Here is a 13575-nt window from a genome sequence, read left to right as displayed (position 1 = left end):
GATGAGACCTAAGCACACCTACTTTGAAACCACTCCAACCTCCCCCATCTATCCCATGAGGAAATGGACAAAAAAATGTCTAATGAAACCGCCCCAAGTTGAGCCTTTGTGCTTTCTTTAATTTTATTGGAACTACCATTTGAAAGTCATGATGCCAACCTAAAATACTATTTCAACTCTTCTCAATATAATATTTATTGTCTGTTGATTTGCATTTAATAATCCTTACCATTTGTTAAGTTCCTTAGGACATGAATAGAATATTACAATCCTCTTTCTTTAAGTGAAATGGAATGGAATTTCGTGAGAATTGAATTTTATTGTATTTAATAATGTAGACAATATCAGGTGATCAATATATTAAAATATTATTAAAAATAATATTATTTACATCGTTAAATACAATAATATTAAGTTTTGATCATAAAATAATTCTTGTCCGATGAACCATATCTCAGTGATGGCTTTTTACATAATTGACGTCACTTGTTGTTGAATGCTCAACCGATAGCCTTTTTTTTTTTAAAAAAAAAGGATAAAGTTTTTCTCAAAGATGGGTTGGAATTTTTCTTTTTTTCTTTTTTAGTTTATAAAATTGACATTTATTTTTAAAGCGTTTGGTTTTCACATGGGCTTTTAGTAAAATGTAAAAATTAGTTGCTTTAAAAACATATATCAATGTCTTTGGTGGGATTGATCATAAATAGCTTCTTCATAGTTGTCTTCCCACTATTTGATTGATGACATATCAACTACTTAGATATTTTTAATTTTTACATTTAAAAATAGACATTTTCAACAAGTGCAAACTTTTACCCAAAGAAAGAAGTGCAAAGTCAATTTTGCACGTTATAATGCTCAATATTGTGTTGATTGCACCACTTGGATCTCTTGTTGGACAGTGCATTGCATCCATGACTATTTTTTTTTTTTAAAAAAAATAATATTAATTAAATATTCTATTAGGGCCGACTTGATAGATTTTAAGACGGAAGATGACAAATTTAGGTTAGGCCTTTTTATATTTAATTTTTTTTTTCAAACGACTTGCAAAATTCATCTTTGTTAAGTGACTTTTAATTTTAGCAAATTTCATATTTTGTGTTGAGCAACATATAGTTCTTTTTATGTAGAATTTAGCGCAAAATGAAATTTACCTTATTCTAAAAATTATTTTGTTTTAAAAAAAATATATATTTTAATGAACGAACTTAGACAATATGTTAGATTTAAGTTCATGTTAAATTATAAGTTTAGTAACTATTTTAGAGGTGCAATTAGTGTAACTTTTCATTTTTCCTTCTTAACATATTGAAATTCAATTATTTGTATTTATTTTTTTACCCTAATTGAGGCCTTAATTAAATAGCATTGACTAACTCTTTTTTTTTTTTCTTTTTTCTTTTTATCATAATTGGAGTTTTAATTTTTATTTTTATAAAAACAAAATTAAATTATTCTATCAATATTTGAGACCTGATTTAATAAGGACATTAAGTAATTGCCTAATTTGCTCAAGTATTCAACAAACCCCCTTCCCCACTTCATTTTTATTATAATATTTTGATTACCCCTTACTCCTTTTGCAAAAAATAAAAAATAAAAAAATCTATATCTAATTATTTATACATTAAAAAACAATGGAAGCTAAGAAATTCATGAGACAAGTTTTTTGAATTTCTCACCAAATTGACTGGTATAGAAGCTTTTGTCCTGTAGACTTTGAAAAAGTTGAGTAATCATAACCATAATACAGTGGTAATTGTCCATATTTATTTGTACAAAATGTTGGGAACAAGGACTTGAGATTCACAATCGTTGGGAAAAAAGAAAAGACACATAATTTTTAGTTTATCATGCCGTGCTTGAACGGTTGGACCTCACTTCTGTAGACTTTTACTCATTCCTGATAACTATTAAGCATGGCTCTTCAATTTTGTCAAGCGGAAGAAATAGAAAATAAAGACAAATTTTTTTTTTTGTCAATATTAAATCACCATCAACCAATAAGGAAGAGCCAACATAACTAAGATTATATTAAAAAAAAGAAAAGAAAAGAAAAGAAAAATTCAAATTCAAAACCGTGAAATGACAAAAGAGACCAAAACAAGGAAACAAACGGCGGGCGCAAAGCCATGTGTCCAAATCAGAAGTTCAGAACTCTTGAACAGCAACAAGAGTGTAATGTAAGACAGGCGGTACGAGAAAGTGAGAAACACACGCGCCCGCACAGCGTTGTTTATTGCGTGAGAGATTTAGCAAAACATAGGATCGGATTCCACCGCCTGCGCGTCTCCAAGACAGAAATATATAAAAGACGCGCACGGGGTGTTTGTTTGTGTCACAGGTGTCGTTGCACTGATAAACTGGTCGGTGAGCGTGGAGGCGAAAAGGACTGGACAACCCCCCACATGCAACAATAGTCCCTCAAAACGCGGCGTTTCAGCCTCCGTCTCTTTCTCTCTCTGTGACTTCTGGTACTCAAGCTAATCGGACGGGCACTGAGTCCAGCTCATGATCGTTTGGTGTTCAAGGTTTGTGATGGTTGATCTCCTGCTCGTTTCCCAGTCTGTGTTTTTCAGGTGCAGAATGAGAATCAGAGCAAGATCCAGTGGTGAAGAGAAAAGAGAATGAAATCAAAGTTTTTCATTTTTGGTGAAGACTGAAGAGGGTGTGGTTTTTGTTGTTGTTTGTTTGTTTGTTTGTATGTTTGTTTTTTTATTTTTTATTTATTTATTTATTTTTATGATTGGAGAATTAAAAATGTTAGGCATGCGTATTAGCATACTATTATGTTGAGCTTGATTTTTATGTCCAATAATTCGTGAGTTAGGAAAGTGTCAGTTATTAGATCTAGTGGAAATGGTCAAAAAATGGTTTTTTCTACTCTCTCTGGTGATATGGAAGAACCCCATTATCCCGGGAAGAGTAATTCTCTCTGTTTGTTGTGTTTTACAAATTTCCGGGAAAAAGTTTGGTGGAATTTTTTTGTCCCGGGGGGGGTTTACGTCATTTTCTTTGCCAGATTGGCTTGCTTGGGTGTTATTTGTGTTACTGGGAATGTTTTTGGAGAAGATTATTTGGTGTTACTTTGTTTGGTGGTTGGTTTTGCATTATGGGTTTTGTTGTATTTGATGTTATCTGGTTATGTTTTTTTAACTTGTCATACCAATAGAGAAGCTCTTTTCTACATTCACGCACATGCGTGCGCAAACACACACATGCATTTCACGCATGCATACTATAAGATGTCAGTGTTTAAAGTAGAATTGGATAAATACTGGTCTTCATGTTTTGGCAGAGTTTGCAGGATCATGTTTGGCTTGTGAGAAAACTTAAGCTAATTTAAAGAAATAATATTTAGGAATTAAGCTTCTTGTTGTTTTGTTTTTTGGCGGAAACAGGAAAAAGAAATAAGGGAACAAGCTGAAAGAGGGAATTTTGTTTGTTAACGTGGCATTGGAAAATTTTGCAGACGTCTAGTTCTTTTAAGGTCAAATTTCTGGAACTATGTCGTGCGCTATTTATGTGAGAGTGGTTGCATTCATCAATTGTTTTTATCGCCCAAACATGCTTATTGATTCAAGTGAAGCATGTGACTTTATAGGAGTTATATATGTTATTAACCCCAAGGGGTTGGCTCAAGGGGTAAGAGCCTTGGTCTCGGTAGCATCCCCATGGGCCTAAGGTTCGAATTCCCTTGGGTGCAAACAATTCCTTGGAGCCACACCTGCCGACAAAGTTGGAGCCTTACCTAATCTGTGTGGAAGGAGTGCTTTGCACATGTTCGGGATTGTCTGACAGGGTGGGTACATGAAATGGCCCTGCCTTGGAAGAGTTCCCATCATGAAATGAAGTTGTTATATTTGTTATTGACATTTGTTGTTCGTTGTATACTAGGATCGCTTCTGATACTAGTCTTGGCTTTATTTACTCTCGCTGCAGTTTGTTATGAGAACTAAATAGAAGCCTTGGTTGTCTATGAAGTCATTTAAATCATGGAGATGGCTGATGAGAAAAAGGACTGCATTCACTGATGGGGTATGATCCATATTTTTTTGCCCTTCGTATAATTTGTGATTGAGAGTAGTTTGGAAGATGGACGTTTATTGTAACCTGGTTCTTATTCTAGGAATAATATTGATTTGTTTTAAAGCTTCTAAATGGGTAATACTGGTGTAGGGAAAATGTGGATTCAAGATGAAACAGCTGCCGTTTATGGGAGTTGTGTGTACAGTTATGTTGTTCGTTGTATATCGAATCACAAATTATCAATATCAGCAGACTGAGGTACAATGACCCCGTCAATTCTTCAGATCTTTCTTGTCATCTTTTATGAGATCCACTCTGATATACATGATGTCTTGCCAGTGGTTTTCACCTGGTCAAATCCAGCTTGTTTGATACTATTTTACCCAAGAATTCCCATAATGACATTTCTGCAATTGGTTGGTTAATTAAATGAATGCCTAATAGATCAGAGGAACATAAAAATAAATTCTTTTTTTATTTCTGTTCAAATTTTATGCAGAATAATTTGCAATCCATGCTAGTGTTTTGAGATCTTCAGTTGCTAGTTTGCCATCCATAACATCTTTTTGTTACTAGATCACCATAAGGCTTGCCGTGGCTGCATACTTATATTTGATTTATGTCCTGCTCTTTTTACATTATGACGTTCTTAAGCTAACGTCTTATTATTTTCCTGGTAGTTTCTACACTAACATTTTTCCTCCCATTATCAGATGGACGGGAAATTCCATCATTTCGACACCATAAAGGTAAGTAGCAAGTAGTTACCCCATTAGTTCTTGTTAATTACATTCAATCCTTTATTTGTAAATTATTGAAGTTGCCAAGGGGATTTAGTACTTGCCTGAGTTGAATGATTCATGGTGGAATATAGAATGTTCTATATCTTCATTATCATTCTAAGGCACTTCTAATGTTCTCTTCTAGGAATCTCATTTGGGATCCAGATATTTGGATGGTTTGCCTCGTGGTATTATACAAGCTAGGTCAGATTTGGAGTTAAGGCCTCTATGGTCAACAAGTAGTTCACGGTCAAAGGTTCGTTTCTGATCCTATAGTAAAATTGGTTTGTAGGCTTGTTTCTAAATTTGCACTTACTTTTCTGGCTATAGAAAAACTTTTAGATGATTTTAGAATATCAGTACCAAAACATTGTTGCAGGAGTAGTGTTACTAATGCAAAAGAATCAGATACTTATTTTCTTGTGACATGTCGTGGCTATTGACTTACAGATCAACGGTTATAGCAACCGTAACTTGCTAGCGATTCCAGTTGGTATTCAGCAAAAGCTTAATGTTGATGCTATTGTGCAAAAGGTAATGCATATTTTTCTTTTTGATATTCCAAATTCTATAAAGTAAATTTTTTTTACCTAATTTCATTTAATCCAGTTTCTTCCAGTGAATTTTACGATTATTCTATTCCATTATGATGGCAATGTGGATGGGTGGCGGGATCTCAACTGGAGTAAGAAAGCCACACATATAGTTGCTCAGAACCAAACAAAGTGGTAAGTTTTGACCATTAGTAATTAGAATTGCAGTGCTGCTTATATATATATATATATATATAAAGTAATTAGAATTGCAACATATATTGAGGATCAAATGGTTATTGGAGATCGTTATCTTATTTTAGAGGAGTTTTTATTTTAATCTTAGATCTAGAATAAGCCAGGATTTTCTTGAAGGCATAATTATCCTTGGGACTTGAAACAACGAACCTTCTAGATGATGAGAGGAATGCAGGAGTTGTTGTACTGTTGGCTGTCTACACAATGCAGCCCTCAATCTCCACACTTGGGACCAGCTTTGAAAGAGAAAAGGCATTAAGCAACCAACCTGTGATTTTTAAGTATATTTTTTTTAAAAAAAAAAAAAAACAATCGTAGCCCTTAGAGCATTCCTAGTAGTCTCACCAAATTTTACTCACCAAAATAACTAAAAAATCACTTTTTTCTATTCTGGTGAGTCACTTTATTAAAATTCTCCCAGCAGCCTCACCATATTAACTAGTCAATATTCACTATTCCATTTAAATAATAATTTTTTCATATATATTTATTTTTTCTCTATATAATCTTTTTACAAAAAATCATTCATATCCATGAAATAAGGACATTATCGTGTGAGAGATGGGAGATAGGAGAACAAAATGAGAGAAAGAATGAAAAAAGTGTGCTAATCATGTGAGAGAGAAAGGTGAAACAAAATTTGGTGAGTGAGTTGTTGAGTGAAAATGCCTCATCTAATTTGGTTAGTAATTTCAGTCATCAAATTTTTTTGGTTAAAATGGTGAGGCTGCTGGGAGTGATTTTTCAGGATTTTCATCAAATTGGCTCATCAAAATAGCTAAAAAACTATTTTGGTGATGTTACTAGGAATGCTCTTATTCCTTGAGTTTAACGGCTAACAAATATATAAGTTCTGGGCTTGGACTATGATTTCGACTATCATATGAATATGAATATCATCGATTCCTAGGTGGACTTATCCAATTGCAAATCCTACTATTGCTGTTACTCAAATTTTTGTTAATGTTATTCCTGCTGTATTTATTGGTGTTTCCTCCTCTTCTCAGGTGGTTTGCAAAGCGCTTTCTACATCCGGATGTTGTGTCCATTTATGATTACATTTTTCTTTGGGATGAAGATTTGGGGGTTGAACATTTTAACCCAAGAAGGTACGCTTAAAAGGCTTGTGGAACATCTTTTACTTTTTGCCTGTGATACTTTGAAGAAGTCTGCCTCTGAAATTGAAGTGTTTATGTATTTGGTGTTAAATGCACTGGAATACTAAAGTGTGAAGGTGTATTATCTTGACAGTGTTGGACCTGCATACAAATGCCTCAATTTAAAAGTAAAGATGTTGGTGGTATAGAACTTTCTAGTTTTACTAGAAAAATTAGCAGAGTTGGGGTAATCTGGATTATGTTAGCTTCTGCATCTAGGCTATTTTCAACAGTAGTTGATCTGATAATTTATATGGTTAAAACTACTACTAGGGCTTGTCTAGAATATCTTTTCGTTTATTCTCTTTCAAATTTCTCATAGATTTTTGTTACTTGCGACAGATATGTGTTGCTTCAATTAAAAATTGTTGTACCTGATTGCCATCCAGTTCAGTTTCTCTAGCTCTCTAGACTCTACTGGGAAGGAAATCACCTGTCTGATTATTGTTTCCCTGCAGTTACTTCAACTGAAACCATTCAACATCAGACAATAATTTGGGAGGGTTTATTTGTTTAAATATTGTTGCTTAGTAAACCATCCTTATTTGGACAGTGGAAAAGGGGAATTTATTTGTGGAATCATGGTTTCTAGTTGTGGTTCATGAGTCTTTATCTATTGACTCATATTCTCTCCACAGCGAACAATTTGATTTTGGATTTTGTTTTCCAGGTACCTGAATATTGTGAAAACAGAAGGACTGGAGATATCTCAGCCAGCTTTGGACCCGAATTCAACAGATATACACCATAGAATTACTATTCGTGCTCGGTCAAAGAGGTTTCATAGGTAGATGAGGCTGTCTTATATAAGAACAATCCATGAGAATCTACATTCTAATCCTTGTAATTCTTATATAGTATATTAACATTCTATACAGGAGAGTCTATGACCGTAGAGGCAGTGTGAAGTGTTCAGATTCTAGTGAGGGGCCTCCATGCACTGGGTAAGTTATCTTACTGGTACACTTGCTATTTGTATATTTTCTTTTCTATATGTTGCTTATTCTGGGATTTTTGAGTTCTCTTTCAACTTTCCTTTCCATCCCCAATGACGTAAATAATGAAGGTTGATATCCACATTATCTCCTAACTATATTTGTATATCAGAAAGAAATTTGGAATTGTAGATTACTTTAAGCATCTCCTTGTTTAGTATACAGTTCCATAAAATTGCGTTGAAAAGAAATGGAATAGTTGATTAATTTGACACTACTCATTCTGTGAATAGGACTTGTCCAACTCTGTCATTCCTCTTAACTCATCAAACCTAGTTTACAGTTACTCTATAACATGAAAAATAGAGGTCCATGAAGGCAGTATCAAGGCTTATGCTGTACACTAGCAGTTCCTACATATAGGGTTCTCACTTTTGAGCAAACATACCCAGCATTAGCATGATGCTTAAGAGCAGTGTCATTGTTGTCAGTCTTTTGGCCTCAATTTATTCCATATAAGAGAAGAAAGATAGAGGTGAGAGAGAGTTTTTGGCTTCTCTGGTTGAGTAAGAAGAATACAAAGCGCGCTATTGTTCCATGTGGTTCGAGTAGAGAGACAGAGATCCCCTTTGCTTTTAGCTTTGCCAGATTCCTTGTAATCTAGATGAATAAAGAGTGCTGAAGGGGACATATATCCTTCTGAAGACATACTCTTTAATAATGTTAGACAATAGTAGACCACTTGGGTTTTCACATGTCATTCTTATCTTTGTAGTTCCCTGATCGTTTAAATAAATTAATTTTTTGCAATGTATTTTTGAACAATTTAAATAGTTACGTTCGTCTCTCAAAAATATGAGAAAGGAGCAATCTAGTTTACTGAGTTACAGAAGCTATTTTTTTATTCGTCTTTTAAGAATCTTGAATCAACTAATGGATATTTTCCCTTTGATCGTCTATATTCATTTGTAGATTTGTTGAAGGCATGGCTCCAGTGTTTTCAAGGTCTGCTTGGCATTGCACCTGGCATCTTATACAGGTAAGCATATACATGTGATCTATCCAGAAATACTTTTACTTAACATCTTTGAAAAATTATTCAGTCAAATACAGCTCTTGTTTCAGCAAATAAGCTTATACATGTGATCTATCTTTCCTTTTTGTTCAGAATGATCTTGTCCATGGATGGGGAATGGATATGAAACTTGGGTATTGTGCGCAGGTGAGATTGACTTAGATATTTTCTGGACTATGTTTAGGATCTCTGATGTTGAGAAATTTTTCCTATCGATTTCTAATTATAACAAATACTTTTTTTTATGAAAGCAAATTTTAATGTTTGAAAAGTCAGCAGAGCTTGTTTTAGTGTCTTAGTCTGTGTTTCACTACTAGTAATTGCTATTTTCTGTTTACTTTCTTTGTATTCCAAATCCATTGTAAAGTGGAGGTCACGGGTTCAAAATTCAAATCTTCCCTCCCCACTCCTCCTTAGGGCCAATTAGTTTTTATATATATAAAATCCATTGTGAAAAACAAATACCCCTTTTCTGCATCTTGCATTAATCTGCTATAAAGCCCCCCAATGTTAAGTATATAGTTGGCTGTTGTCTATACTTTTCTGGCTTCTTAGAAGCACGTGCAAAACTTATGGCAATAAAATGGGGGTCAATAATGGAACTCAGAAGTCAAGTTTCAGGAGCAAAATGACCAAACAAACCTAGCAACACAACTTATCACGTACTGCTAGCAACCAGAACACCATCTAAACTATCTCCACCTCTATTTTTTCTTTTTTGTGTACCTCTAGCAGTAATACTATTCTTAGTGAACCAGAGTTACCTCCCCTTTTCTCTTATATGTTTGATTTGAGAGTCATATCTCTGTTTTCTGATGTCATCTCAATGATATTGGTAAAGTGATTTACTTAAATCACATTTAATCAAGGTAGCATCAGCATTTGGATGTAAATGGGCTGTCAACTTTTTATATCTTCCTTTTGGAGATGCAAGATGGTTTTCCTGAAATTATCTTAAGTAACGTATTATCTTAACTTCTTATGAGAAGTAACAAACAACTGGTGTCATGCCTATTTTACATATGTGATTAATGACTTCCTTTATTCGTTATTCCATCTCCCTTTCTAGTATATTAAAATACTTGTCACTGCATAATAACATGTACCACTGGCAGTGGATAATGGATGAATATGGCATTTTACAGGGGGACCGCACTAGGAACGTGGGAGTCATTGATAGCGAATACATAGTTCATAAGGGCATACAAACTTTGGGTGGGAGTGGACCGCCTGCGAAAAAGGTTATTTGCTTTGTCATTTCTTGCATTGTTTAAGCTGATTAGGTTTATTAATTTAGATTTTTTGTGCTTCTTTTTGCAACCACTGAAATTACATAATTCCTTGGGTCTTAATCATTATTATTTATAAATGATAACACAGACTGGCATACACCTTCACTAAAGCCTATACAAGGTTTCTATCAAGGGGGTTTAAACATGGAGGAAATGTAATTAATGGCTTCACATACCTTCTGTCCAGACAAATTTCTTTGTCCAAATCCAAACTTCTTTGTTTTGGCTGATCTCGCTGCCTAAACTTGGCAACCAAAATTCTTTAATTAAATATCAATCATGTGGTTTGACTTCTCCAATTTCTCTAAAATACCTTCTTTTTTCCTTTCTTGAATGCCGACTTTTCTTTGCTTTTTTATATATTTCTCGATTTTGCCAAAACACAAATGTTTGTTTGGAAAGATGACCAAAATGAATATATTCAACTGAACTCAACCTAGCTTAAAGACCAATGAAATTGGGGTCGGCTCTATGGATGGTTGTCAAGTAATCGGGATCAGCCACATGTTTTTTTTTCTCTTCAACTTGCTATTTTTCATTACTTTTACATGTCCAAAATGTGAAAGTATGAATTACTGCTCTAAGACATTCCAATGGCATCTGGTTGAAATTTGGCTGACTTTTTTGCTATGTAATTTCATAGTCTTGAATTTGTAAGGACACTTCTCATGAAGGGTCTCCAAACTGTGTATGAAAAACACAAATTACTGAGGTGCATTCAATTCTTTATTTTGATTATTGAGGTCTCTAGAAATTGAAAGTCTCTTGCATACTTCCTATGTACCTGGGGTGCCTTACGCTTTGAATGATATTTTAATTACTTATTAAAAAAAAAAATTGGAAAGTCTTCTCAAAAAACTGTTTTGTTTGAGGGGCTTCGCCTGTGTCTCCCATGGCTTCCTGGACCATCCAACCTGGATCTGCCCTTATCTTGAAACTATAGCGATGTGATCCTTCAAAAGTGGCACTTTTATGCCTTTTTAGGTGGTAAATTAATAGGCTATTAGATGAACTAAATCCATTAACTGGTTTTAAACAATAAATGCAAAGTATCGTGGTGGTTTGATTTTTTTAGAGTGACCTTGTAAACTTCTTAATATTTATCTGTTTCCAGTAATTGAATAGGTTTAATGACAAATGAGACTCTGTAATTGTTGTTATTTTGCTCATTTTTCTTTCGCCATTATAAACACTTTCTCACCCTTTTGCAGTCCTCAAATCCTGAAGATTTGACTAAGGTAAGCTTTGTTTTCTTACAAGCAATAAATCACTGTTACTTCATTCACACATTTTGACTTTGTTGTCCCTGATGATATATTTAGACTTGAATTTAACCCTTTTTGTGCTTCTTGATTTTCAGAGACATGGTGCTTCAGCTTTTGATGTGCGAACTGAGGTGAGAGTTGTGGAAACTGTAAACCTACATACATCTCTAGTCCGAGTATTCATTAGTTTCATTAGTTTTCCGATACTGTGTATACTTCACGTTAACTTGAGTAACGCCCTTTCGCTTTTTAATGAATTTTGATTACTTGTCGAAAAATATACACATATATTATCTACTGTAAGTGACATTTGGGCAGCCTTCCTGTTTCTACTGGTTTTTACATTCATGGTGGATTAATCAGATTAGGAGGCAATCAACATGGGAGCTTCAAATCTTCAAAGAGCGTTGGAATCGAGCCGTTGAGGACGACAAGAAGTGGGTTGATCCGTTTAGAAGAGAGCAAATATACAGAAAAAGAAGTCGCCAACACTGAGTTCTCTCAACTCCTAACCTAACCAAGATTGCTTGGATGTGTGTTAATTCGGCTTCATCCACAGACACCCACTCTCATCTTTACTTGATGGGGTTATTGAATTCTCATATTTATTTCATTATTTGAACAACCACATATTTGTTCTTAGAATTCAGATTTTGCCTTTTGTATCTAGCTGTAGCTGTCTTATCACGACATATATATAGATGAACAATGAGCATTGGGGTATTATATAAAAATTTATAGTTTGAAAATACACTGCGAATATAGTGATAGTTTGAGGGGCAAAATAAAAATAAAAATAAAAATAAAAATAAAACCAGTTAGTAGCATATTTCAAACATAGGACAAAACATTCATTGGAAGGTCAATTGGTCCAAATTATGCATTTTACGGCAGGAAGTCAACATCACATCTAGAAATTTACATTGGTCCAAAAAGCCAGTATTCTAATTTGAATGAAACTCTTGGAGGTGTCGTTGAAGAAATGTCCGAAGGCTGAAAATACTAGAAATTTATATTGGTACAAAAAGCCAGTTTTGTTCTGATTGCTTTGGAGTTTATGTTGTTTTGCCTACCGTATGTTTTTGTTTTTTTTGGGAAAGTCTTCACGGGGAAGGGGAAAAGGGATATACAACAAAAATAAATAAATAAATAAGGGTAGGAAACTCAACAACAACTCAAAGCAACCCGGTCGGTCGGGATGATAAATAAATAAATAAATAAAACCTTAAATTATTGAAAACGGGTCAAATGAATGGCCTAACCCATTTGAGGGGCTGTTAGAAGAGATGGTTAGAGAAGGAGCACAAACCTCAAATGTCCCTTAACAACTAAGAGGTACAAGAAGGTGCACGAATTTCTAAAGGTCCTTGAACTCTTCATGAACCCTAACAAGAAAACACAGCATAAATTGACATGGAGGCTAGAACCTAAAGAAAACGACACCAAATCCTAAAATCAACAGTACAAGTGGAGGAGACGGTAGGGACGCGTGGGCACATGAAGGTTAGACAGAGGCTTGAGAGGCGGCAACAGGGAGCAGAGAGGCCAATGAAGACAACGTTGAGGCGCTTAATTGGGCGGAGTTGATAGAAGATCATGATCGAGCTTGAAAAAAGTCAAATCTGAAAAGTTACGACAGTTTCAAGAGGAGGAGGAGGAGACGCTGTGACGGATCAAAAGAGGTGACAAGGCAGTGATGGAGGGATTGAGACTGCGATTTTGGGAGGATAAGAGATAGCTCATATGAGGCAATGAATAACGCCTCATAAGTGGAAGAATCAAAAGAAAACTTTATATATAAAAAACCAAAAGCAGGAAACTTCACGAGGGAGGAAATGAGGATGAAAGATTGGAGGTTCTTCCCTCCTCCCAAGCATAGCTGTTTCAAGCTAACTTCTTAGAGAAGTCTCGCATGAGAGAGTACAGAACTGACACATTAGGTTTTTCATATATTTAGTAGTTAGGAATACTATAATTTTTATTACACGCCCCTTCTAAATTGAGTTCACGTGGTAGTTATCACGTCAACTATTAAACATTCAAGTTTATCTGTCAAATTTTATTGTTTAATTTTTTTCACTAAAGTTGTGCCACGTGACACTTAAATGGACTACTATATCAGTTTGTATGAAAGTTATAGTAAAATAGTAAAAATACCACTCTTTTCCAAAAAAAAAAAAAAAAAACAAACTTCTAGTAGGTCCCATCTTCCATTGTTAGTGAGTTAAGTCTAACCAAACATCATA

General features: G+C 34.5%; 1 protein-coding gene across 5 annotated transcripts; it reads left to right on the top strand.

Moving 5' to 3' along the window:
- The first annotated feature begins 2181 nt into the window (after nucleotides 1–2181).
- Nucleotides 2182–12078, top strand: LOC133868666 (uncharacterized). Of its 5 annotated transcripts, none has more exons than XM_062305602.1 (17): nucleotides 2183–2534; nucleotides 3405–3493; nucleotides 3946–4041; nucleotides 4183–4290; nucleotides 4746–4781; nucleotides 4960–5070; nucleotides 5265–5348; nucleotides 5424–5542; nucleotides 6613–6714; nucleotides 7433–7549; nucleotides 7641–7706; nucleotides 8670–8736; nucleotides 8866–8919; nucleotides 9918–10013; nucleotides 11276–11302; nucleotides 11425–11460; nucleotides 11693–12078. In XM_062305602.1, the coding sequence occupies exons 3-17, from the start codon at nucleotides 3982–3984 to the stop codon at nucleotides 11822–11824; spliced, it is 1215 nt and encodes a 404-aa protein (XP_062161586.1). In that variant the 5' UTR covers nucleotides 2183–2534; nucleotides 3405–3493; nucleotides 3946–3981; the 3' UTR covers nucleotides 11825–12078. The 5 variants fall into 5 exon arrangements, with proteins under 5 accessions (XP_062161587.1, XP_062161590.1, XP_062161586.1 ...); XM_062305605.1 differs by having other exon boundaries at nucleotides 2183–2671; XM_062305603.1 differs by lacking the exon at nucleotides 3405–3493 and having other exon boundaries at nucleotides 2182–2534.
- Nucleotides 12079–13575: the final 1497 nt, after the last annotated feature.

Source organism: Alnus glutinosa, chromosome 5, assembly GCF_958979055.1.
Source record: "Alnus glutinosa chromosome 5, dhAlnGlut1.1, whole genome shotgun sequence".
NCBI classification, from domain to species: domain Eukaryota; kingdom Viridiplantae; phylum Streptophyta; class Magnoliopsida; order Fagales; family Betulaceae; genus Alnus; species Alnus glutinosa.
Note: the sequence above shows the minus strand (reverse complement) of the source record. Positions and strands in the feature narration are given on the sequence as shown.